The sequence below is a fragment of the Mytilus edulis genome, chromosome 7 (assembly GCF_963676685.1).
Source record: "Mytilus edulis chromosome 7, xbMytEdul2.2, whole genome shotgun sequence".
Taxonomy (NCBI): domain Eukaryota; kingdom Metazoa; phylum Mollusca; class Bivalvia; order Mytilida; family Mytilidae; genus Mytilus; species Mytilus edulis.
In genome coordinates, this window is record NC_092350.1 from 28,401,340 (window position 1) to 28,425,408 (window position 24,069).

Here is a 24,069-nt window from a genome sequence, read left to right on the forward strand (position 1 = left end):
GTAGAAACTGATTATTTTAGCATCGGTATATCAAGATCACTGCTACTAAAAATAGAAGTTATTTTTAAAACATACTTCTTGATGGTAGCTTCAGTTGTCCTTTCTTATTTAAAGATCCATAGACATTGATGATATACTTGAAATAGGGAATGTTAAGATGTCTATGGGTTTTTGGGTGAACAGGTCAAGGTCACTCATTAACTGTACAATGTATAATACCACGTCTGGAACCTGGGTTGCTGCATGTAAAACTTGCTTACTCTCTGCAACTCAACATAATCATACTGAAGCTGAAGACCTTATATTAAATCATTCCATTAAATAGAAGCCCCAAAAAAATTGAATTTCCAGTAGTTCCCTAATATATACCAAAATGAAGACTAAATATATAGCTTGCTGTTTGGTGTGAGCCACAGCTCCCTGTTGAAGGCCATACTTTGATCTATAATGGTTTTACTTTTATCTCATTGGAACTCATACCACATCTTCTTATATCTAAATGAAACATTTGTGAAAAGGATGAGTTTACAAATATCAGACTACTACTTATTGCATTTTTTCTTTTTTATATCCCACTCACAATATCAAGGGTATACATTGTATTGTAAACCAACTTATTTTGCAGATAATAGTTTCATTTTCAGCCAACCTTTTAGCAATTTCATTTATGCAGCTTTATTTGAAATCCTTCATGAATATTTCATGTAATATATACTCAAAAAAGAATTCAACTGATAATGCACAAGATGACATGGCTTGAAAGTTAGACAGTGGCAAGAATAAGAAACTCCGTCACAAACATGCACCAACTTCAAAATACAACAAACAAATACTGTCTAAATCATAACAATGTTTATTTCAAATATAACTCAATAACAAATGCATTTTCTTGGATGCAAATATTTAACAAAATATAACTGGCTAATATAGTGCCGAGACAACAAACTTAACAATAAAAACAATCCTGTTGATTATCAATAACATTCATTATCATCCAAATAATACAGGAAAAAATAAGTTTTTTATTCAAATTTTGACTTGAGATGTACTTGTTAGAAATATATAACAATGAACTGTACCTTTAGACTTGTATTCATAAATCTGAATTACAAAATATAAAAATGAATGAATTAGCTATTGAACAGTGATGATGTTTAGATTGTTATTTCAAAATACAGCCCAGCCACAGTAACTGTGTAACAGGAGAGAAAATACATACATGTTTATGTATAGCAAAAGAAGAAAGTACATCATTATTAACATATAAATATACAAAATTTGCATATGAATTGATTCTATTTCACATAATACTTTGACAGCAAACAATATATTTCATACATGATCATGTATTTCTATGAAATAAGTAATTTGAAACTACATACTGTAAATTTAGAAATTATAGCAAGGTTTTCAATAGTGTAAATAATGCTTCTCCTTAAGTATTGCAAAATAAAGAAATCACATTCTGATATCTATATGTAGCTTTTTCTAAAATTGCAATAATTTAAGGAAGCTGGCTTGTCGCGTTTTGGATTTTTTGTCAGATTTTCGGAATCCTCTGGTTTTACCCATTTGAATGCCTTGAAAAATTTCTTTTTGTAAATCTTTTACATGTATAATGATATGCCATCTGTAAAAGTCTTATAAAATTTTAATTACTTTTTCTCAGTTTTTGAGAACTTCAACCTGTCAATGATAAAGCTATGAAAAGTCAAGAGAGAATATTTTCCCGCCAAAATTTCAATGGCTTATATCTCGAAAACAAGCACGGTGACCTATATATTTTTTTTGCTCTTTGGATTCCTTTATTAATTCCCTATCTATATAAACTAGTGTGTTGAAAAGTTAATTACTTTGAAACTGAGAAGCGAACTCCCTTAACTCTCATTTCTGTTCATTCTTCAAAAATAGCAATAATATATGCATGCAATAATTTCCAAATTTTCAGTGAGCTAATATCTTTAACATAGAAAATGTTTACAATAATAATACTTACAGCTGATTCCATTGAGTGTGTAGGCAAAGGTAATATCTTTGGTTAGCTTGCTTCCTAGCTGAACCATGAAGTCATAATTAGATAAGGTATACTACCCTTTTTTTAAGTAGCCTAGTCCTAAAGACTAGTTGGACTAGTCTACTCTTAAAGGAGGGTAGTTAACCTAACCTAATAATGACTTCACTGTTCAGCTTGCAAGCAAACTAACCAAAGATAGTATCTTTGCCTACACACTCAATGGAATCGGCTGTAATTCAAAAAGCAATACAGCTTATAAGATACATACACGGGTTGCTATTTTGAGTACAATCATACAATGGTACTTAAATTATAAGTGCACAACAATAAAATTATTGATACACGAAGTTGGCAAAGTGGGTGACACAAATGATTCAAAGAGAATCATTTTGTGCTATATTATTTCATTCATAATGGAATCTCAAAATCAAATACACCTAACAGTACTAAAATTTCAACCATTTCATCCTGAATTACTTGGAAAAATAATTTCACACTTAACTATACCAACAATTTCTATCAAAATCAATCTAGTATCAAACAGATATAACAACAAACAATAGCCTGCTTTTCTTCAAACAATGCCATTCTACAAAAACATCTTCTCACCCGGGAATCTGCCATTATCTACAAGTCTGTAGATTACACTGATCAAGTTCATTTCAGTCAACCTCTGTTTCTTTATCAATATTTCTTATGCAATTTAAAAACAAGTATTCTTGGAATCTTCTCCATATAAATAATGAAAAAATAAAAAATTGATATGTTACCTCTATAATTTTTGTAATTCCTGTTATCATATTTTAAGGATGTACTTAAGACTTTTTGTCAGATATTATGTTTTTTCCCCTATGTTACAGGGAAAATATTTTGCCCCATAACACCCATTTTTCAATAGCTCATGAAATGTTATTTACCAAAATTTAAGTAGATTCTAGTTCTATTTTCTTTCTATTTGAGACCTAAGTAATACCAACGCAAATATATGGTAAAAGTCAGAGTCAGCCTAAACTGTGAAAGTCAAAGACAAAAAACATATATAACCATCAATTTTTACCAAAGCTCCCCATATCAAAATCTATATACAAACAAAGCCTTCTTTGAACTTTATCAAAAATTAAATAAAACCCTTATTTTTTTCTATATTACATTTATACAATATTAGCTTGCCTTATCTTTGATTCCAAAAAATATCTTGGTCGCCTATAGTTGTGTCTTAATTGGCTTGTTTTTCCCTTATAAGGCCTGAGAACACAGTTATTTTATAGTGCATTTCTTTTCGACAATAAATTTGAATTACAAATGTAAAATAGTCGCACCTGCTCTATCTCAAAAATATTTTTACAGTGAAATGTACTACTATTGGGACAAATAATATTAAATTATGGTGTAAAGTCTAACAGCTCTAACTCAGAATATTGACAATTACGCGTTAAGGGGGTCTAAAATTCAGTTTGACAGTTTCAGACATACTAACTTTTTACTTTTTTAACTAGACCAAACCTGTTAATCACTGCTTAACATAAGGATTCAGCACCTACATTTTTAAAATGTAATTTCATCCCCTTAATTAATATTTCATGCATGAAATATCAAGAATAAATTTGGAAAGTGCATTAAAAAAATTTGCAAGTTATAGACTTTTTACATTAGGGACTTTTTTTGTAGATAACAAACCAAAGGCAGATAACTGTGTCCATGGACCATAATATCTTGATTGAGATGTAAATGTTAAATTTTCTAAGCTTTTTAAAAAAACAGTTATTCAGAGAATAAAAAGCTAAATATAATTCATTTAATTGTTTAATATAACATTTAACATCTATAAAAATGATAAATAATAGAAATTAATCTATATTCTATATTTTTTCATCCTAATTTTAAAACATAATTCTGTAGAGTTGGAAGCTTTAATATCAGTTTATCAGAAGCTGATATGTTTTTAAATGGACCAATATTTAGAAAATCACAGTTCTAATGATATAGTATACTCTTCTTTAATAGCATGCTTTTTGTAAAACACCCAATTTATGCAGGGTAAACTTCAATTCTATCATAAAATATACATTTTTTTATCATTCTTAAAACTTAGGGTAATGTCTTCCTTTTCTCAACTATAAAAAAATATACTCAATTTCATATATTTTACAATTTCAAATTCTATACAGTCTAAGATTCACTATTTACATACAAGTTGTTTAAAGAATACTTAACAAAATACTTTATTTCATGAACAATTAAAAGGAGAAGGTAAGATAAGAGGTTTCAGTCTTATAAGCAACCCCCGTACAGAAATTGCTAACAAAAGCACATAAGTTTCACATGTGAAGCACATGAGATGCAAGTAAGAATTGTATGCAAATTAGGTTGCTCATATGTGCAGTTTGGTAGTTCATATGTGCCCACAAAAATCTAACATAATGCTCACATGTGAAATTCAAACCTCAGGTGAGCTTTTATCATCCATGTTAGTTTTATGTTAGTTTTGTACTTTGAAAAGTTTTTCCATTCTTCTAACCATTCAAAACTAACCTACATCATTGCTCATATGAGCTTTTTCAAAATGACATGCCCAGTCATGTACTTCCTGTAAATTCAAATTCATGAAAAGCATGCAATAAATGGAGATAGATGGATATGGAAAATGTTAAGTCCTATATTGTGCTATTTGAAGAAAGGCATTGTTGAAATCTGATAAAACCAGTGTGGCTGTGGTTAATTATTTGTAAGTTATCATTTCTATTTCATTATTTTCATTTTTGTGTCAGATTTTGAAATATATTACAATTTAAAGTCCTTTATGGGAATATATATACAGGTTGCTTCAAAATAAGTACTACATGTATAAAGATTTTTCCTTTTTAAACTTTTTGAAATACAGTACTTATTAATCAAAGACATTCATTGTGTACTAAACTTGCAAGTCCCTCTATTAGTTTTATAATGTAATGTTATGTTTTTAGTCATGATCATGATTATTGTTTAAATAAAAAAAAAAATGATATGAAAATCATAATTAACTGACAATAATTAAAGAATAACTCTTTTAACATGATGTATCAGTTATTTTATTTTCAACTGAATTATTTAAGATTTTCATTTAAATTTGAAAAATATTCCTTTTTTAAAGCAGCCATTTTGTTTTGGTCAACTATAATATTCACGTGTGCAACATGTGAGCAACTGCTCATATGAGCAATCTAATAAAATGCACATGTGAAAAGCTCATATGAGCAGTTGCATGTGAGTTTTTTAACATGCAAATTAGGTTAGTTTCATATGTGCAATTTTTTTGCTCACAAAATGCTCACCTAATTTGCATGTTAAAAAACTCGTGTGCAATCATGTTAGTTTCTAACGTGAGCATCTTATGTGCAACTTATGTGCAACATGTTAGCACTTTTTGGTAAGGGCAGGGCTGTTATGCATAAAACCACTTCAGCAAGTATTTGTTCCAAAAGGACTGATTGTTCTTAATGTCCTAAGATACATTAGTACTTCTATTGGATATCTTAACTTAAGGATGTACACCTCTGAGGAGCCAAAAATTTCTAGAATTAATTTTTGTTGAGCCTGCAACTTTTGTTGCAGAAAGCTCGACATAGGGATAGTGATAGTCTCCCTTTACAAAAACTTAATTTCAAACATATTTCCTTAGCATTCTAGCATGGATTTATCTGTCCACTTCTTTATAATGAAAACATATTCCAACTTTTCGTAATCCTTCTAAAGGTCTTCTTCAGTTTTAAAGCATCTTAAATTTAAACCTGATAATATCTCTAACAAATGGTCATTTACAAGAATAATTTCAGATGTTTTATAAAACTAGTATCAACAAACAAACTACCACATCAACTTGATACAACAGGTAACAAATAAAGTTTTGATAAAATCAACATCCACAGTGGATTTTTGCATGATCATTTACTTCATAAAATACAACATATTCAGACAAAAATCTTCACATTAATATCATAACTCTGATCAATATAGTATAGCCTACAAAATAATCCTATCACAATCTATAAGTCCTTTAAATACAAAAAAAAAGCAATTTTTCATAATTATAATTTTATTTTTCTCATCATTAATAAATTTTGTGTTATCTTGTCTTTTTTCATATTGGCCATGTCTGTGAATGAAACTTCAGTGGAAAGATTTATAATGAAGCACTTGAAATGATGTGTAATTCATGGTTAAAGGATTGACATTTTGAGATATCGTTTGGTAAGATTGATTTTCAAAGTGATATTAATAGTATATATATTTGTTTTTACTATACCTCTGAACCCCTACCCGTCTCCCATTTACAAAAAAAATATTTTTCAACCCTTATGAGAAAATTTGACAAATTCACAACCTTTAACAAGTTTAATAAGTATTCATGATTTTATGACCTACTTTGAACAGTTTATATACCACTAATGAAGGGAGATAATCAAGGTTTTTTAAAATATGCATGGTAGTGTATTATAGCACAATTTATTGTACCACTTAGCATATAATGATAGAGTACGTTTTATATTCAAATTTCTATAAATTTATCACTTCAAGATAACGGCACTAAGCACTTAGCATATCATAATATTGTACAACTTATTCCATACAATTCAAACATTTCTATAAACCAATGACTTTAAACTAATGGCACTATCTGTCCTTTCCATTCTGTCAGATCTTCTGTTGTGATCTGTGGACTAAACACATGTTGGAACTCTTCATTCATACTGTTCTGTAACAATAATGTAAGTTTGATGTAATCAACATAAAATACTTGTGTGATGTATACATGATCAATATGTCCCAAGGAATTAAGTATCAGAGGCCAATGTATCAGTCATCCGACTTTTATTAAAATAATATAATTCTTGTACTATTAAATGTACAACCAATTTTAACAAAAATCAAGAGATGTCAAGTCACAGTACTTTTTATCATGGTTATATCAAGTAAGATGTTATATAAATGTGCTTTCACATCCAAAAGGACACTGTTATTGGCTATTTAGTATTTTTTATGACATGATGACAATGGTCTGTATCAGTCTTTTCATTTGCCCTGAATCATGTTAAACCCAGTTTTATTTAGGTAGTTTACCATGACATGGTCACATTAACTTGAAACTTAATGCACACGAAAAAGTGCAAAACTTTTAAAATATATGCCATATTTTTTAGACCAACAAAGAGCCCTTAGTGCACCTCCTGCTTTAAGGCTAGCCATATAAATGAAATCTTAAATTCTTCTGCAATTTTTACCTCATTTGATAATGAAATGAACCCAAGGTCATTAGCTCTTGACCTGTCAAAGTGACATAACTGGCTTTCTGGTACCATCTGAAAATCTCCCATCTCTGCAGAAACCTCAACATTTTGTCCTATCATGTGATCCATTTCAGGCATTTGCATAACTGGTTTACTCAAAGTATAATATGGTTTGTTCATTGTGAATTCTGGAACAACTGCTGCTTCTGAGGTATCTGGAACAGTTACCTGCTCCAAAATCTCAGGAACTAATATCTGCTCACATAACTTGGGTAAGACAACTCTTCCACGAGGAACTTCTTGCACATTATGTTCTGGTAAAAGGAAATGATAAGATTTGGGAATAGGTCTTTGTGGAAGGAGAATTTGTGGTTCTTGTTTGACGGAAAACATAACTTGATTGGCTCTAACTTCTTCATTGTGGAATATGTGGTGCACATCATTGTGGAATGTGTGGTGAACATCATCTGAAATAGAAAGAGTTTTCAAGGAGAATAAATAATAATTCATGGTATATCATAGCACTGTTGGGTTATGACTGTTATCAAAAATGTCTTGAACTACATACACCTTCACAATGTCACCAGTAACTGTAAATTTAGAATTATTTTTAGAGTATCATGGTATTGGTGGATGAGTATAACAAGTGTTCGAAACACAATAAAAATTCTATAGACTTGAATGGAGTATTCATTAAGACCCTGAATCAAGTATCCATGAAAATACTAATATTATCTGAATCCATGAAAATTGGTATCCATAATTAATAAATGAATCAACAGTAGTATCGTCAAAGAAGAAGATTGTAAAGTCGTGTTTCTCAAGCACTTTTGTTGTTTAAATAAAAAAGAAGATGTGGTATGATTGCCAATGAGATAACTCTTCGCAAGAGACCAAATGACACAGAAATCAACAACTATATGTCACTGTATGGCCTTCAACAATGAGCAAAGCCCATACTGCATAGTCAGCTATAAAAGGTCTTGACATGTTACCCATTTCCATTCTACATTTTATCAGTTTTGTTGGAAGAGTTTGGTGTTGGTGGTTGATGTGGTCTGATGTACTGGGAAGTTTTTTTTCTATGATTCCTATTATCTTTTGCTACACAGTGCCTCATATCCAGTAGAATGAATAAGAGCCTACATGCTTTGAATAAAGTGATATTTTATGTGCTGGTCTGGTAATCTAGAATGAATTATTCTCAGCTTACATGCTTTCAATATAGTGATATTTTTTACCATTATCTTTATCAAAAGGTTTGACATCAAGTTCTATAAGGTCATCACTAAGGTGACTAGAGTCTGACTGTGACCCTTCTAATGCTGCCATGGCAATAAATGTATCTTTTGTGTCTTCAGGCATTTCCTTCCACATCTGTGATACCTCACTTGCCATTTCACCCTTTAATGTCTCCTCCTTATCACCTGCTACAAATTGATAGAACAGGAAATATCTGAAAAGAAGCGAAAAATATCATATATTTATGTACACAAAGTAGCCATGTTGACCCGTCTTATTTTTAGGTGTGTGCAATCTTCAATATTTTAACTTATATATCTATGAATGCCATTCCTTAAGGTAGATTAGCAGTTTAAACAAAAACAAAATTCATTTTCTATTTATTCATTTTTTGCAGTTTGTCCATTTGATATACTGTAATTGAAAAATATTGCTTGAACAATTAGCAAAAATGAAATTCATCATTGCGATTATAGGAAATACCACATACTAATGCTTTCCAATATTCAATGAGATTTTTATTTTCCTGTCAGAATTTTTGCTAAATCATCACAAACATTACTGAATTTACAATTTTTAAAAATGCTCAAGGAAAGTTTTTGTTGTTTGGATTTAATTTTTTTTAAAGTCCTCTAAATTGAATTTTCTTCATTGTTTTTTGTGTATTTCATGGATTGTGTTTGGTGTAAAACATGACTTTCAAAGGTTCAACAAAATACATATTTTCTATCGATTTTCTTTCAGTTAAATGTGTTAAACCACTAAATCAAGAGACCACAAAAATAAGTAACCACAATAAATATGTCCATTAGAAAACCAAAAAAACAGTTTCCTGTATGAAAATAGAAATAAAGTTTATTAGGCAACATTTAATGGTTTATATGACTTATGTAATTGGTAACACATTGAATTATTGGATTAGACATATGAGGAAATATTTCTTTCCAAATTATGTTTTCTATACCTAAATGGCTCAACATTCCTTTGGTAGATTTTTTACTGCAGAGTTATCTCCCCTGATTACAAAATCAAAGTTCTAAGTTCAGTGTTTTTGAAAGAAAAAGAAAATGGAAAAGAGACATACCCATCAAAATCTAGGCAATTTGTATCAGTATTATCAAAAACCCCTGTAATGACTGGCAGACTGTCTTTTTCTGCTGTAAAGCACCTGAAAAAAGGAGAAAACAACTATACAGTGATCTGACATTTATAATTCTTAGCTAACAAATGCAAAAACAAAATGTATGTTTAACTTATTTTTTTTTATAATTCACTTTTAAAGAAAAGTAGCAATATTTTTTATCCCTACCTGCAAAGTATATAGATAATATAAATCTTATTTGTAACATATTCTTATACTGTTGATTGAAATATTCGAAAATAAATAAAAAATTGTTATAAATAGAATTGAAATATAAAGCAGAACCGTTTTCAATTTATTGACTTTATTCCAATTTTCAAAACCTATATCAAAGAAAAATAGTTTTCTGTCAGAAACAAAAATTTGTAGATCAACTTGTTTTTCTAAAATATCAAAACTTACTTTTCTAATTGCCTTCTACATTTAGCCTCTGTATTTCTACCTTTTCCTCCAGAGTGGCTTGTCTGGACAGAGTTACCTCCACTTGATGAACTTGACAATGACCTGAAATTTTTCAATACTCATTTAATTTGCATTTAATTTACAATATTTCTGATAATCAATTCACAACCCTTAGAGATTGATATATATGTAAAAGAAGATGTGGTATGATTGCCAATGAGACATCTGTCCACAAGAGACCAAAATATGTTTCTAGCTAGATTCTATTTTACTTTCTCAATTTTAAAAGCAGGAATTGGATTGATATCTGATGTAAAAATTGCTTTCTAGCTACAACTGAATATTATAAAGCTGAAGACTATATATTAATTCATTCCCTTTCATAAAAGCCAAGAAAACTATGCAACAAGTTTACATTCAGTCAGACGGACGGGGTCAGTCAGTTAACAGACCTGCTTCTGCCTACAGCAACGAAGGTCACAAAAGTTGAGGTGGTTATTCATCATAAAGACAGCAACCAAACTAAACAAAACACATGTAAAAATATTCATCTGCTCTTTATTTTACTCTATATACAGTGTGTATATAAAACAATTTCAAACCATTACCTGAACTTCTTGCCTTTCTCAGCTATTTTATGTCTTTGCTCCTTTGGTTTAATACTGTTTTGAGGTGTCCTAAAAAATTTGAAAAGCTAAGTATAAAGAAATGTAGAAATGTAGAAAATACAATGATGTAGAAAATGTAAAAATTATACCATTTCATTTTTTTTATCCACTGGTCTAAAGCTACCTATCGAGTTCAAATTCAGACACTGTTCATAAATAAATGAATACTGTTAATTCAGATATTATTGTGAGGTTTTGATAAATTTGAATAATGCGACCAGCAAAGTATCTCAATAATAATTAAGAACTTGCATTCTAATATCCAATATATCAAGGTGTATGTAGATTTTACCTAGAATGGAACTTTAAAATTATTTTAAATGACAATCAAGTTTCTTTTAAACATAATGTACAATTACCTAGAATTTTTCTCGGCTAAATCATCTTCATCACCAAGATCCATGTGATCAATTGTCTCGTCACATAACAAACTGGTCAATCCCATCTGCTCTGACCAGGCATACTCATGGTCAAGACGTTCCTTACTATCAGGACTTAAAGACTAAAATAAATAAATGTTTAAAGATTAAAATATTTGTTAATCCCATCTTTTCAAATTAAATATATCACACAATTCTACCATATCTGATAAATTGAACATTTTGAGTTTCTTAATTTCCACATCTCCTCTATTAATCAGTAACTTATTAAAAAGGCTAATTTACGGCTATTCCAAAATCAAATGAATAGGGAAGTCACTTTTCCTATGAAGAACCCCTTCCATACAATTTTTGTTAAATTTCATAGAAAATCTTTGGTTTTTCAAACAAGAGGGTATTTCTCATCAATAATCTGATCAAAGGGTGACAGCCCTGAGATGAGGCCTAGTGTTTGGAATATTGATAATCTATTAATCACTATTTTCCTTATTTTGTTGTTGATGTTAACATGTGCCCTTACTTTCTAGAGATAAATTTTAATATCTAATAGCTATAATGATATGAAAATTTATGACAAAATAAGATCGAAAGAAAAACACACAAAATAGGAAAATAAATGCTTTATTGTGTGAAAAAATTGTTCGAACACCACAACCCATTATTATTAATGTCAGATGCCTTTCAGGATGCAGGAGATTTAAGCAAAAAATTCAAAACAACTAGTGAACATTTTAGAGCCAATGTTATAGCCAGTTATAGCGCAGGATTAATAGGTACACATCAATACCCTATTTTAGAGAAAAATTAAGAGCTAAATATATTTTTTTTATTTTTTGGCTTAAACTTTTTTGGAACAAGAGCAGCCCCTGTACTATAAGTAATAATGTTAGTTTTTTTTTACATTTGATATACCTTCATACAAATAGATGTGAATGGTGATTCAGGTAACATGGAATCCACTGACATTTTGATGGGAGTATACCCTAATGGGACATCTGAAAACTGACTTGGTGTACCAAACTCTGTAGGTAGTTTTATGGGAGTAAAACCAGTGGGTACACTTGGAAGCTGTTGAGGTGTACCATGATCCAGTTCTCCTGGATGTTTGACTGGAGTAAATCTACTGCAAGTTTCAGGTTTCAACTGAATAAAAGAAATAATAGTACTTTATATTTAAAAGGGATATATCTTAATCTTTGTATATGTCAAAGGTTTTTATACAATAATATTTGACAGTTTTTGAGCAGTTAAAAGCGCATATACCGGGTAACTGATTTTTTTTTTATTTTCAATCAAGTTATTGTTAAATTCTTAGTTTTGTCAGAGTGAGAACCTGAAATTTTTAGTTTTCATAGTCCTAATTGCTACCCATGGTGACAACTTACATGATTATATATTGATCAGATTAATTATTTATGGATAAACTTTAAGCAATGGCTATCACCAATTTGGTTAGAAAGTAAAAAGTTTTCTTTCTTTTTCTTACACAATTTTTTGTTACTGTTGGGGGGAAGGGAGGGGACATGCGTTTGTTTAACATGCACTAAGCATGCATATAAGTGTCCCCTATTTTAACAAATACAAGTAAAATAATATAGTATGTAATTATCTCATGAGGGTTTGGATGGGGTTAAATGATTAAAGAATAATGCCCTTAAAAAATGAAGATTAGAGAATAATGAGCCAAAAAATAGAAGATTAGAGAATAAAAGGGTTGATTTTTGGAAGATTAGAGAAAAAAGGGGTTAATTTTTTAAAGATTAGAGAAAAATGGGGTGAAAATTAAATGTTTACAGAATAACAGAACCCCCCCCCCCCCCCCCCCCCCCCCCCCATCCATACCCTCATCTCATGCCAAATGGCACTGTTAAAGAAAATATTGGTCATTTACTGCAATTTTTACATCAGAATAAACCTGCACTATAAATTTAAATTATTGATTGATTTTATGCTACATTAGTACAAAAAGGCTATATCATGGTGATGATTTTAAAAACATTTAAAATCTATAATCAACAAACAATTTTCAGTTTATATTTCTTTTTCTCAAAATCACATGACAAATTCATAAGGAGAATGAAATTTGAAGTAATTCAAAATGAATTAGTTTACTTTTAAATTGTTGCATAACAGATATTATTCTTTATTTTTTTGGATAAAAACAGGAACCAAATCTAAATGTTGTTCAGGCTATAAAAAATCATTCACACATGTGGGATTTCATGTTTTAAATTCAGACAAAAATTCCAAAAATCAGCTAGAAAAGCTGAAAAATGACAGAAATTGTAAGTGAAAATTTCCAGACCATTGGTGTGTGACTCTCAATAAATACACATATGTTTATTGTTAATTCAGAATTATATTGCTGTTCTAAAAGGTAAAATTTACCTTTGTTGAAATTCTCCCTGGTGTTTTGTAATGTTGACGTTTGTGACTATTCTTTGGTGTCCTAGACAAGTAAGAATAAGCTTTATTTGGAGTTACTTCCCCTGGGGCATGGTATTCAAAGTTCTTAACACATGATGAAGCATGATCTGTTCTTGACTTCGATTTTACTGGAGTTTTCAGCAATGAGACCTGTTGAGGAACAGTCTGGAGATGTTCGAATGGAAAATGTGTTAGATGTACTCTTTCTGTGGGTTTTACAATAGGATTAAAGCCTGGTATAAATATATTTTCTCTGTTCTCTTCTAACTGCCTGTTATTCTAAAAATAATACACATACATATACTGAAATTGTTTATATCTAAACCCGTAAGTAAAGCTTTAAATTAATTTTTGTAAGAATTAATAAACCAAACAAACCAATTTTCTTGCATATGTAAAACTGGAGCAAAATTTAAGCATCTTGCTTACATTTAAATATTAGTAGGAACAGAATTTATTAGTTTTATATTAACAATAGAGTCCAATATTGGTAATTTTCAGAAGTATAAACAAATTAAGGCTTTCGTAATAGATTCAAAATAGCATAATTGTTTGTGTTAAATCGAAAAAAAAAAAACCAAATAAATCTGAACATAAAGTTTTGATTGGACAATTTTATGCCAAAAACAGATCGTTTTTATAGATTGAAGGTGGGCATATACCCTATATGCCCCACTGACAATATTTGAGTTCTTACTGGTTCATCATTAGGTGTACTTGGAACAACTTGTTGTTGTAGACATTCAGTAGGTAAAACAGTCAGAGGACAGTATGTGGATCTGAGGTTAATTATCCCTGTTTCTATATCCGATGGAATGTTACTTCTCTTTCTTTGTCCAAAATTGCTATAAAATACATGTACATCATTAAAAAAAATGTATTCTGACAATTTGTTCATGAAACTTGATAGCATATAATGGCAATTTTTATTTTGATATTAGAAATATTAGTAGTATGTTCAACACATATTCAGTGTATTAGAATCCTTTCATTAAATGTCATTTAAAGAAATGAAAAGTTTTTATTAAAGGAAAGTCTTAGTATATTTGCTAATGATAAAGTGAAACTGTTAGAAAATGATTACTTCGTATAACTTACATGTGTATGGAAGGAAGGTTGAAAACAAAGGTTAAACATATTCTTATTTTAAATTCAGAATTATTCAAATTGTAGAACTTAAATAGGGTGAACTGATATATAGAAGTTGATGTAAGGCCAAATAAAAATATGTGTGGTTCCAGTTACCCTACTATTTTGTCTAAAAAACAGCAAACCCTAAAGATATTTTTGTCATTTTTGATTAAGCACTGTTAAAGTCACAATGTTGCTCCCATAGACTAAATGAAAAAAAACCACCATAAAATAAAAAGAAAAAACATAACTTTTTTCCAGATGTTACTGCATGGAATCACAAATACTTTTTTATTTGGCCTAAAGATTCTTCAAAAAGTTTAATAAACAAAACAAAAACAAAAGTTTTAAAGAGAAAACCTACTGTAGATACATATTCTGCTGTTTTAAGACTAAGTCTTGTTGAACATCAGCCATGTTAGCTTCTACAAGTCCCTGTTCTGTCTGATATAAAACAACTTTACCTCTAGACCGAGCTGGAAAAGATATACATGTTCAGTTATCTACCCTTTTGCTTTTTATAATAAAACAAATTATTTGCAAACAGTTAAAACAATGTAAATGAATTTTGTCATTACAAAGAAATGTTATTGCTAGTTTTAAGGAGAATTATGAGTAGGTTAACAAAAAAAGGTTGTGTGTACAGGGTTTCTAACAGATTCTAAACCCTAATGTTTAATGACAATTTCTTAAAAAAAATTTCATCAATATATCAGTTGTAACTGTAACAATTTATTTTAAAAAAAAATTAAGACAGATTCTATCAAATCCACTTTAACCATCAGCATTTTGTCCCTTGTCCCTAAATATGATGAATTGCACACTTCATGTAGATAACAGGAAATGCATGTGTTATCCTATATAATACTAGTAACAGTCCAGTTGAAATCATAACATGAACAACAAGTTCTATTCTACAGTTGACCCTATATATAGGACCAAAACATGTCTTTTTTGCCTTATCACCCCAATCTCACTTTAATCTTATGTAAACTGGAAATGTGTATGTAAGGTAGACCAACAATATGTGGGGGGCAAAACTTTTCTATCTTGTATACATGGAAGAGCTAGTAGACAAATAATATTTTTAAAATAAAATAAAACATGAGACAAAGGCCTTTATACAAAATGCATTGGAAACAGCAAATATATAAGTTATAATTTAAGTCCATTACCATGTGGTAACTGGACTTTGTTTTCTCTTCAGCACAAACTAGATAAATTTACAGTGCAGGTACATGCTAATAAATAAATTAGCTGAATTATCTCCCCTTCTCAATTTTCAATTCACCAAAAAATGTTCAATATTTGTAAAAATAAAAGATTATCACCAGGTTGAAAATTATATGAATATATCTTAAAAGAAAATGCACAACAAATGAATTGCATTTCTGTATTAAAACTTCAGTATGTATCTGATAGTATCATATGCAATCATTTGCAAGAATACATAATTCATCAGAAAATCATAAATCAAAGAAGGGATTAATTTCATTTTTATTCATGAAGATTACCTTTGTCAGATAGTATGTCTGAAAGAACATTTTCTAAATTATTTATGTGCTTCTCTGTTTCCTGCAAAATCAAGGCCTGTAAATATAAAGAGTAAACAATTAAAGTTCAGATTTTATTTTGTCTGTCTATCAATTTAATATTTCAAATCTGTTTTTTTTTTTAATCTAATGTTACTGTGGATTCATTCATTTAGGTGGGTACTAATTTTCGTGGATATTTGATTTCATGGTTTTTGAAAAGTCTGCATAAATTCCTATACCAGATTTGTTATTTGTTGGACATTTGAATTTGTGGTTCCCGGGATACCACGAAATCCACGAAAATTGGTATCCAACGAATATTAATTATGAAACCACAGTAGGTAATTTCAAGGATGTAAACATCAATTTTTATTGATTCTCTGCTAGCAGCACAACATTTATAAGCAACATTCACTTAAAGTTGTCTAAGAGTAAGAAAAATGTACTCCAACTTGACACTGAAGGCTTTAAAGAACTTGTATAATAATTGCCATACATTGTCAAGTAGAGAAAAGAAGACCAATAATTTCGTTAGTGCTTCAGTAAATAATGTTTATTTGGTTTTTTTTTGTATTAATCTGATCAGTTGAACCTTTTTAAAACTGATTTTTATGGTTAGTTTTAAAGTTATGGCAGATTTTACAATAAGAAGGAAATATTGTTTTTTTGTATCCATCAAAAAAGCAATTGCTGAAACTGTGAAACAGACTGTGTAATGTAGTAATGCATTATGTTATTGAATAAAATGTGTCTTTCTGAGTAAATAAAAATAAAAATTACTCTGTGTTTGTGTTTTTTGTTAGAATTAGAGGGTTTTCAATTTCAAAATATTGGACATGGAATAGACATCATGACCTACTTTACTGACATCCAGCTTATTTGGAGTGGAATTTTGAAGTATTATTTATAAGTGGAGCCTAATAACATGGACTTATATTTTAATAAAAAGTCTTCTTTTGTGTTTTAATCATAACTTTAAGGCAGATTTGTATTGGTAAAGGCTAAAAAAGGTAATTTAATAATATTGTTGCTAACGTCACGTCTTTTCCGTCCATTGTGGTATGTCACGATCGCAATTTTCTTGTTGGTTCTCAAACAGCCCATTGTAGTTATTTTTATCCCGGGTTTTATAAATAATTGAAAATAGCAATCATATTAAATTTGGATGACGTAAAGGGGTCAAAGGACTTGAGGAATCAATATCATTGGCTGTTTTATTTTTTGCGAACGTTACTGCTTGACGTTTCCGTCCAAATCAGTGTCACGTGAGCAACATATATTTAGATCTGTAACTCTCCTGTATAGGAGTTACAGTATCGCCCTTTGCAGAAATAGATTCGGAGTCAGTTCCTTCACATGATGGGGAAGCAAAGAAGGTAAGTTGTATGTAATATCGTTACAAGAGGACCTTAAATGTATTCCGTCCATCAAAAAGACGTTCGCAACAAAACGTAATGTCATGATAGTAGATGTTGCTAATGTTACTATTACGAATTGGTTTCTTGTGTATTCATTTGATATAAAGTACACCTGCAAATGACATTCTGTATATTTAGAAATTCTAAACCAGACTGTACAATTTTATTACTCCAGGCATATATTAAACATTACTGTGTGCATACATTTTAACTTTTAAAGATGTTGTTGCTCATGTAACATGTCCAAATGTCGCTAACGTTACTCATTTTTGTCTCAGTCACGTTAGCAACATGAAAGTAGGAGACAGAACACAATACTGTAAAATCTGCCGTATACAGTTACACCATGAGGTATATAACGAATACGATATCGACATTTAAATACTCCCTTGTAATGTGTTTTTTATTTTTTTTTATTTCTAACTTTCATAAATTGTATTCATTTAAAACAAGTGTCAGTTTCAACAACATTGATTCAAAATCAGAATTTTTGTTAAATTCACTTGCTTTTCTAAACCAATTTTTACATAATGTATTAAATAATCAATTAAATAATCAATTCAGTAACAGATTTACATTTTCTGTTTTTCAATCAAATAGTTTTATTTCGTGTTCAGCATTCATAATCTTGATCATATATATATATATATATATATATATAGTGATTAAAATATAAATTCAAAATCAATATACAAATGATAATGTTTGTTATAAGTTCTCTACCTCTCTAAACTATACACTTAAACTGTTTTCTGTTTTTTTGAAGGGCACAAGATATTTTCCTTATTCTCCTTAGCGTCCCTATACTCCTCAAGTTATACTCCAAATCAGGTATTTTTCTGTACACTCCATCCCAATGTCCATTTATAAAATCTACTGTTACCCTGCCTCCGAAATATCGACATCTGGTATGTCTTGGTTTTTCATTTATGTTTTAAGCAAAAATCGATATTGATTTGATATCGTGTCGACATTGTCAATATCGACGATATCGACATCTGAGTATGCAGGGGAGGATCCAGCCATTTTAAAAGGGGGGGGTTTCCAACTATATGTCCCCATTCAAATGCATTGATCGTCCAAAAAAAGGGGGGGTTCCAACCCCCAGAACCCTCCCCCTGGATCCGCCACTGGTATGTCTTTGTGTGTCATGGATGTTTAAATGAAACACTGATTTCGTGTCAACATTGCTGATATCAACAATATCGACATCTGGGTATATCTTGGACATGATTGCACACCACTGTCCCAAGTTAGGGGGAGGTTTTGACAATAGTAAACATGTCTAACCTCGTCTCATTCTGTATGTGCCTGTCCATCTTAGTCAGGCGCATGTAATTCAGTGGTTGTCATTTGTTGCTGTATATCACATTTGTTTTTCATGTATTGTTTTGTTCATAAATTAGGCAGTTTGTTTCTCATTTAATTGTTTTACATTTCTCCCTTCATAGCCTATTAAAGCTTACTTTGCTGTACAAGTTTTGCTCATTGTTGAAGGCTGTACTGTGATCTATAGTTTATCAATTAAAATCTTACCTTTGAAATTTTTCTTTTTGATATTTTATCACAATCTGGTATAACATGTTTAAGTGTTTCATAGCAAGTAGCAACACTGGCCCTCCATTTGGCGTCAGATTGACGTCTTCTAACACGCATTGGTAATGATTCTCTTCGCATCTAGTTCAAAACTACAATAAATACATACGGGGTACATGTAAATAAACCAAAATTTGGTTTTTAAGTTTGTATCATTATATGATTTAAAGATATTACTGATAGGTAAAACCTGAAAAAATTGTTAAAATCTTCATCTAACATGTTTAAGGGCAATAGCTCCAATAAGGAATGGTCTGACATTTGAACTGTGTTGCTTTTTAATACATCTTGTCTTGCTTAATATTTTTGCTCCAATAGTATCTCTTTATCTATTTAAAGTTTTAAGATAATAAAAAAAAATTTAAAAAATTTGACATTTTAGATCAATAACTACGATAAGAAATTTTGATTTTTGTATACATGTACCATAAATTCGGTTATTTTGATTGTAGTTTTATTTTGTTTTTTTTTGGTGCTTACAATGAAAGTGCCAAAATCAAATTTTATCCTTGGGATAATTTGTCCCAGTAATTTTTTTCCAGACATGGTATTTCACAGTTAAATTTTTTCCAGAGGAGTGAAAATCTATCTGTGTTATGTGGATAGTATGTACCGGTATATATTACCCGTTCCATATTTCACAGAACCTTGTGAAATAGAGTCCCATTAACTACTATGTTAGTTACTCGCAATCAATATATACCTATGATTATAAATGTTTCAAAAAGGTAGAACAAATTTGCATAATTTATCAATCAAAGGGAGGTAATTTTGAGCAATTTTTATTTTAAAGATATTAATATTATATTCCAGCATCTATTTTATAGTGATATATTTCATTGAATCTTATTTTTTATATTCATTTATATAAAAAGATGACTTAAAACATGATTTAATATGACAGATAATATTTCACAGGAAAATACTATCCAGCTGTTGAAATTGTGTTTGTTCCAATATATTGTTATGATTCATCCATATTATCAACAAATAAATCTTTGTCCCCTGACAAAACTATAAAATAAAGTTAAAATATAATCATACACAAATTCTTCCATAATACTGTTTACAGTAGTAACGCAACTATATTTCTACCTTTACTTTTTATTTTATATTTGTACTGAGATCTGAAAACAACTCACTTTTACCTACTTACCTTATCTTATATGTATTAAATTAATCATGATATTATTTAACAATTATGATCTTTGAAATTACTTCTGGTTTTCCTTTATATGTTTAATGATAATTTCATTTTTAAAAGAATGATTTTTACTTGAATATTTCAGGATATTATTTTCAATGACAATATGTGAAATTATTTCCCATTAAAATACATTTTTTTTTAACAATTTAGCTTTAATTCAAATACACTATTTCTATTTCATAGTATTTGTTAAGATTAAATATTTTTAATAACTATTCAATAGTTTGACTACCCAGATAGAATTTCACAGAGGGGGGGTGGGGGGGGGGGGGAGGGCCTGGAGGATTTTGAAGATAAATAACTCAGCCTGGATAATCACAAAAATAAATGGTTTGTTCTATGGCAGTTTGAAAATAAATTTAATACCTGACTTGCAATGTATTGAAAATAAATTACTCAGCAGGTCTAATCGAAAGTATCAGATGGCACCAGATTCTTCATAAATTCATTTTTTTCCCCAAAAAAAATCAGGAAACACTTCCCATTTTTTTCAAATAATAAAAGTATAAATATTATTTAAATATACTTGAAATGTCTGAAAATTGTTTTCATTTAACTTGAAGTATATTGTCTCAGGAAACCTTACCTCACTTTTATTTTAACAGGGCCGTAACTACATTAGGAGTCTCATTGGGGGGTTCCGATCCCGGATCCCGCTTACTGTTTTGTCAGATTCCCGTATCCCGCTTACACTATGTACGTAAGCAATTCTCATTTTTTTTGTCATTTCCCGGGTCCCGCTAGACCTCATTTCCCGTTTTCCCGACAGAATAATTTGACTTTCACGTGTCACGCTTATAAAAAATCGGCAATCCAGCGTCACGCTTAGACCCCAATGAGACCCACTACATTGAGGCAAATGCTTCATGTAGGAAATTTCAAAGCCAAACGCTTGTCTCCATATCAAATTGTGTTCACGGCAAGCGCCTTGCAATAAGCAAGTCCTGTTTTCCCTACGACGTAGCCCTGATTTTTCAGGATCAATGTTTCTTATTTATTTGTCTTTGTTCATTGATTGCCCTTCTGTATTCTGTTAGTGTTGCATTCCTTTTGTAATCTTGTAATTTTGTTCTGAACTTGATTATGAGTTTAAAAAAAAAAAACAGCAGCCACACACTTAACTATGTGAATTCCATTTTTGCTTTATCATAACATTGAGAATGGAAATGGGGAATGTGCCAAAGAGACAACAACCCGACCATAGAAAAAACAACAGCAGAAGGTCACCAACAGGTCTTCAATGTAGCGAGAAATTACCGCAACCGTAGGCGTCCTTCAGCTGGCCCCTAAACAAATATATACTGTTCAGTGATAATGAACGCCATACTAATTTCCAAATTGTACACAAGTAACTAAAATTAAAATAATACAAGACTAACAAAGGCCAGAGGCTCCTGACTTGGGACAGGCGCAAAAATGCGGCGGGGCTGCCACTATATATAATAATAGATAATGCTAAAATTGAAAGAAAAAAATTGTTTTCGACTTGTCACCAAAAAAAAAAATCTATTCTTCCTCTCAATCTTTGCGATGTTTAACTTTTCAGTAGATTTATTTATCTTTTTTCGCATTTTTGTATTGTTTTAGCGATAAAAAATTAAAATCATTGTTTACCTTTTTCTTCAGTTTATTTACATGTGTCTGCAGTCGTAGAAAATAATGGCCGATGGCGCAATTTTGTGTTTTGTAAAAGTGCGCATTCTTAACTTATTCTCACGTGACCTACTGTGATCAATAACCTATCTTTTCCTCCCTTCAATTTATATTTGTCTGTTCAGTCTACTTACAAATTTGGATGAACACAATCATGACAACTGCAAACAATTTGATAAATAAGAGATAGGTCACACAAAGGTCACCAATCATTTACCAATCACGTACGTAATTGTACTAAACTATCGAGTTAACGTTCGAGTTCAAGTTCGAGTCGGATTATGGGTAATAGTTATTTTTTAGGGGTTATTTTCGAGATAGGGGTTGTTAATGTTATTATGTATAATTTCCAAGCACTGATCTTTTAAAATGTATGGCACTTACTTGATGGTTACTTTTGCCGTTTTTCAGACTTAATCATTCGGTTGTTGTCTCTGCTGGGTTGAGCTTTCAGTGACTCTGCCGGAGGCTCATATAAAATTGATTGGCTTTCATTATTTTTGCATGCTTTTTCATTTTTATTTATTAGTATTTGCATGATACTGCATGTTTTTTTAAAGTAAATTTCTCGATTAAAGAGCACTTGTTAAAGAGCTCACCAGAGCTCATGTTTTCAGACTGCCGTATACATGTATGACATGTATAATAGATTAATTCTGTGTAAAATAAGATTGAGCTCACACAATCTTGCTATTGAAAAAAGGGCGATATTTAGGATTACACACCGATGAACGAGTTTGTAATGTATGTAAATCAGGTGAGGTAGACTGAGATGAAAATAACTTTTTACTGATATGTGAAATTTCTTCCAACTATACAGAATCTCTGAGTACAGAATTAACTTTAAAAATATTATATTAAATATACTTCCTACATGTTGTAGTGAAAATCAGCTAAAATTAATATTAATAGTTAAAATTGAGAATGGAAATGGGGAATGTGTCAAAGAGACAACAACCCGACCAAATAAAAAAACAACAGCAGAGGGTCACCAACAGGTCTTCAATGTAGCGAGAAATTCCCGCACCCGGAGGCGTCCTTCAGCTGGCCCCTAAACAAATATATACTAGTCCAGTGATAATGAACGCCATACTAATTTCCAAATTGTACACAAGAAACTAAAATTAAAATAATACAAGACTAACAAAGGCCAGAGGCTCTTGACTTGGGACAGGCGCAAAAATGCGGCGGGGTTAAACATGTTTGTGAGATCTCAACCCTCCCCCTATACCTCTAACCAATGAAGAAAAGTAAACGCATAACAATACGCACATTAAAATTCATTTCAAGAGAAGTCCGAGTCTGATGTCAGAAGATGTAACCAAAGAAAATAAACAAAATGACAATAATACATAAATAACAACAGACTACTAGCAGTTAAGATCAGTTAACAGACATATGCCAGCTTCAGACTTCAATTAAACTGACTGAAAGATTATGATTTCATCATATGAACATCAGGCACAATCCTTCCCGTTAGGGTTTTAGTATCATACCATCATAACATATATATGAGAAGAACATAACCCGTGTCATGCCAACAACTGTTTTTAGAATAAATGTGTTTAGTTCCGATGCAAAGACCTTATCAGTGACTCAATATTAACGCCAAAATATGCAATCTTTAATGACTTGACAACATTATCGTAATTATATCCCTTCCTAATAAGTCTATTCAAAGGTTTTGTAAGTTTCTGAGGTGAATACTGACACCTTTGCATTAATAGTAATTCTTTAAAAGTCCTGAAAGTGACTAGTTCTTATATATATAAATGTCTGGTATATAGAAACGAGATTTTAGCTTCTTAATTATAACATATTTAACTACTATTATGCTGTATTCATTGTTGTAATGCACTGAGATATGGGCCTTTGCCAATTATTGTAATTGTATTTGTGCCAATAAAATATTTGTATTTGTATTTGTATATAATTACAATAGATGTATGTTTCATTGTAATACTTTATTCTGATTGGCTTACTGCACATCA

General features: G+C 30.4%; 1 protein-coding gene across 2 annotated transcripts; it reads right to left on the reverse strand.

The window, feature by feature from the left end:
• Positions 1–837: 837 nt before the first annotated feature.
• On the reverse strand, positions 838–22,304 carry LOC139481180 (uncharacterized). 2 transcript variants are annotated; one of them, XM_071264334.1, is made up of 14 exons: positions 22,213–22,304; positions 19,159–19,310; positions 16,184–16,259; positions 15,034–15,145; positions 14,236–14,383; positions 13,500–13,817; positions 12,024–12,254; positions 11,091–11,233; positions 10,672–10,740; positions 10,064–10,165; positions 9,605–9,688; positions 8,520–8,734; positions 7,273–7,745; positions 838–6,746 (listed from the first exon to the last, which is right to left on the reverse strand). In XM_071264334.1, the coding sequence occupies exons 2-14, from the start codon at positions 19,297–19,299 to the stop codon at positions 6,651–6,653; spliced, it is 2,208 nt and encodes a 735-aa protein (XP_071120435.1). In that variant the 5' UTR covers positions 19,300–19,310; positions 22,213–22,304; the 3' UTR covers positions 838–6,650. The 2 variants fall into 2 exon arrangements, with proteins under 2 accessions (XP_071120435.1, XP_071120436.1); XM_071264335.1 differs by lacking the exon at positions 22,213–22,304 and adding an exon at positions 22,040–22,154.
• Between the last annotated feature and the right edge of the window lie 1,765 nt (positions 22,305–24,069).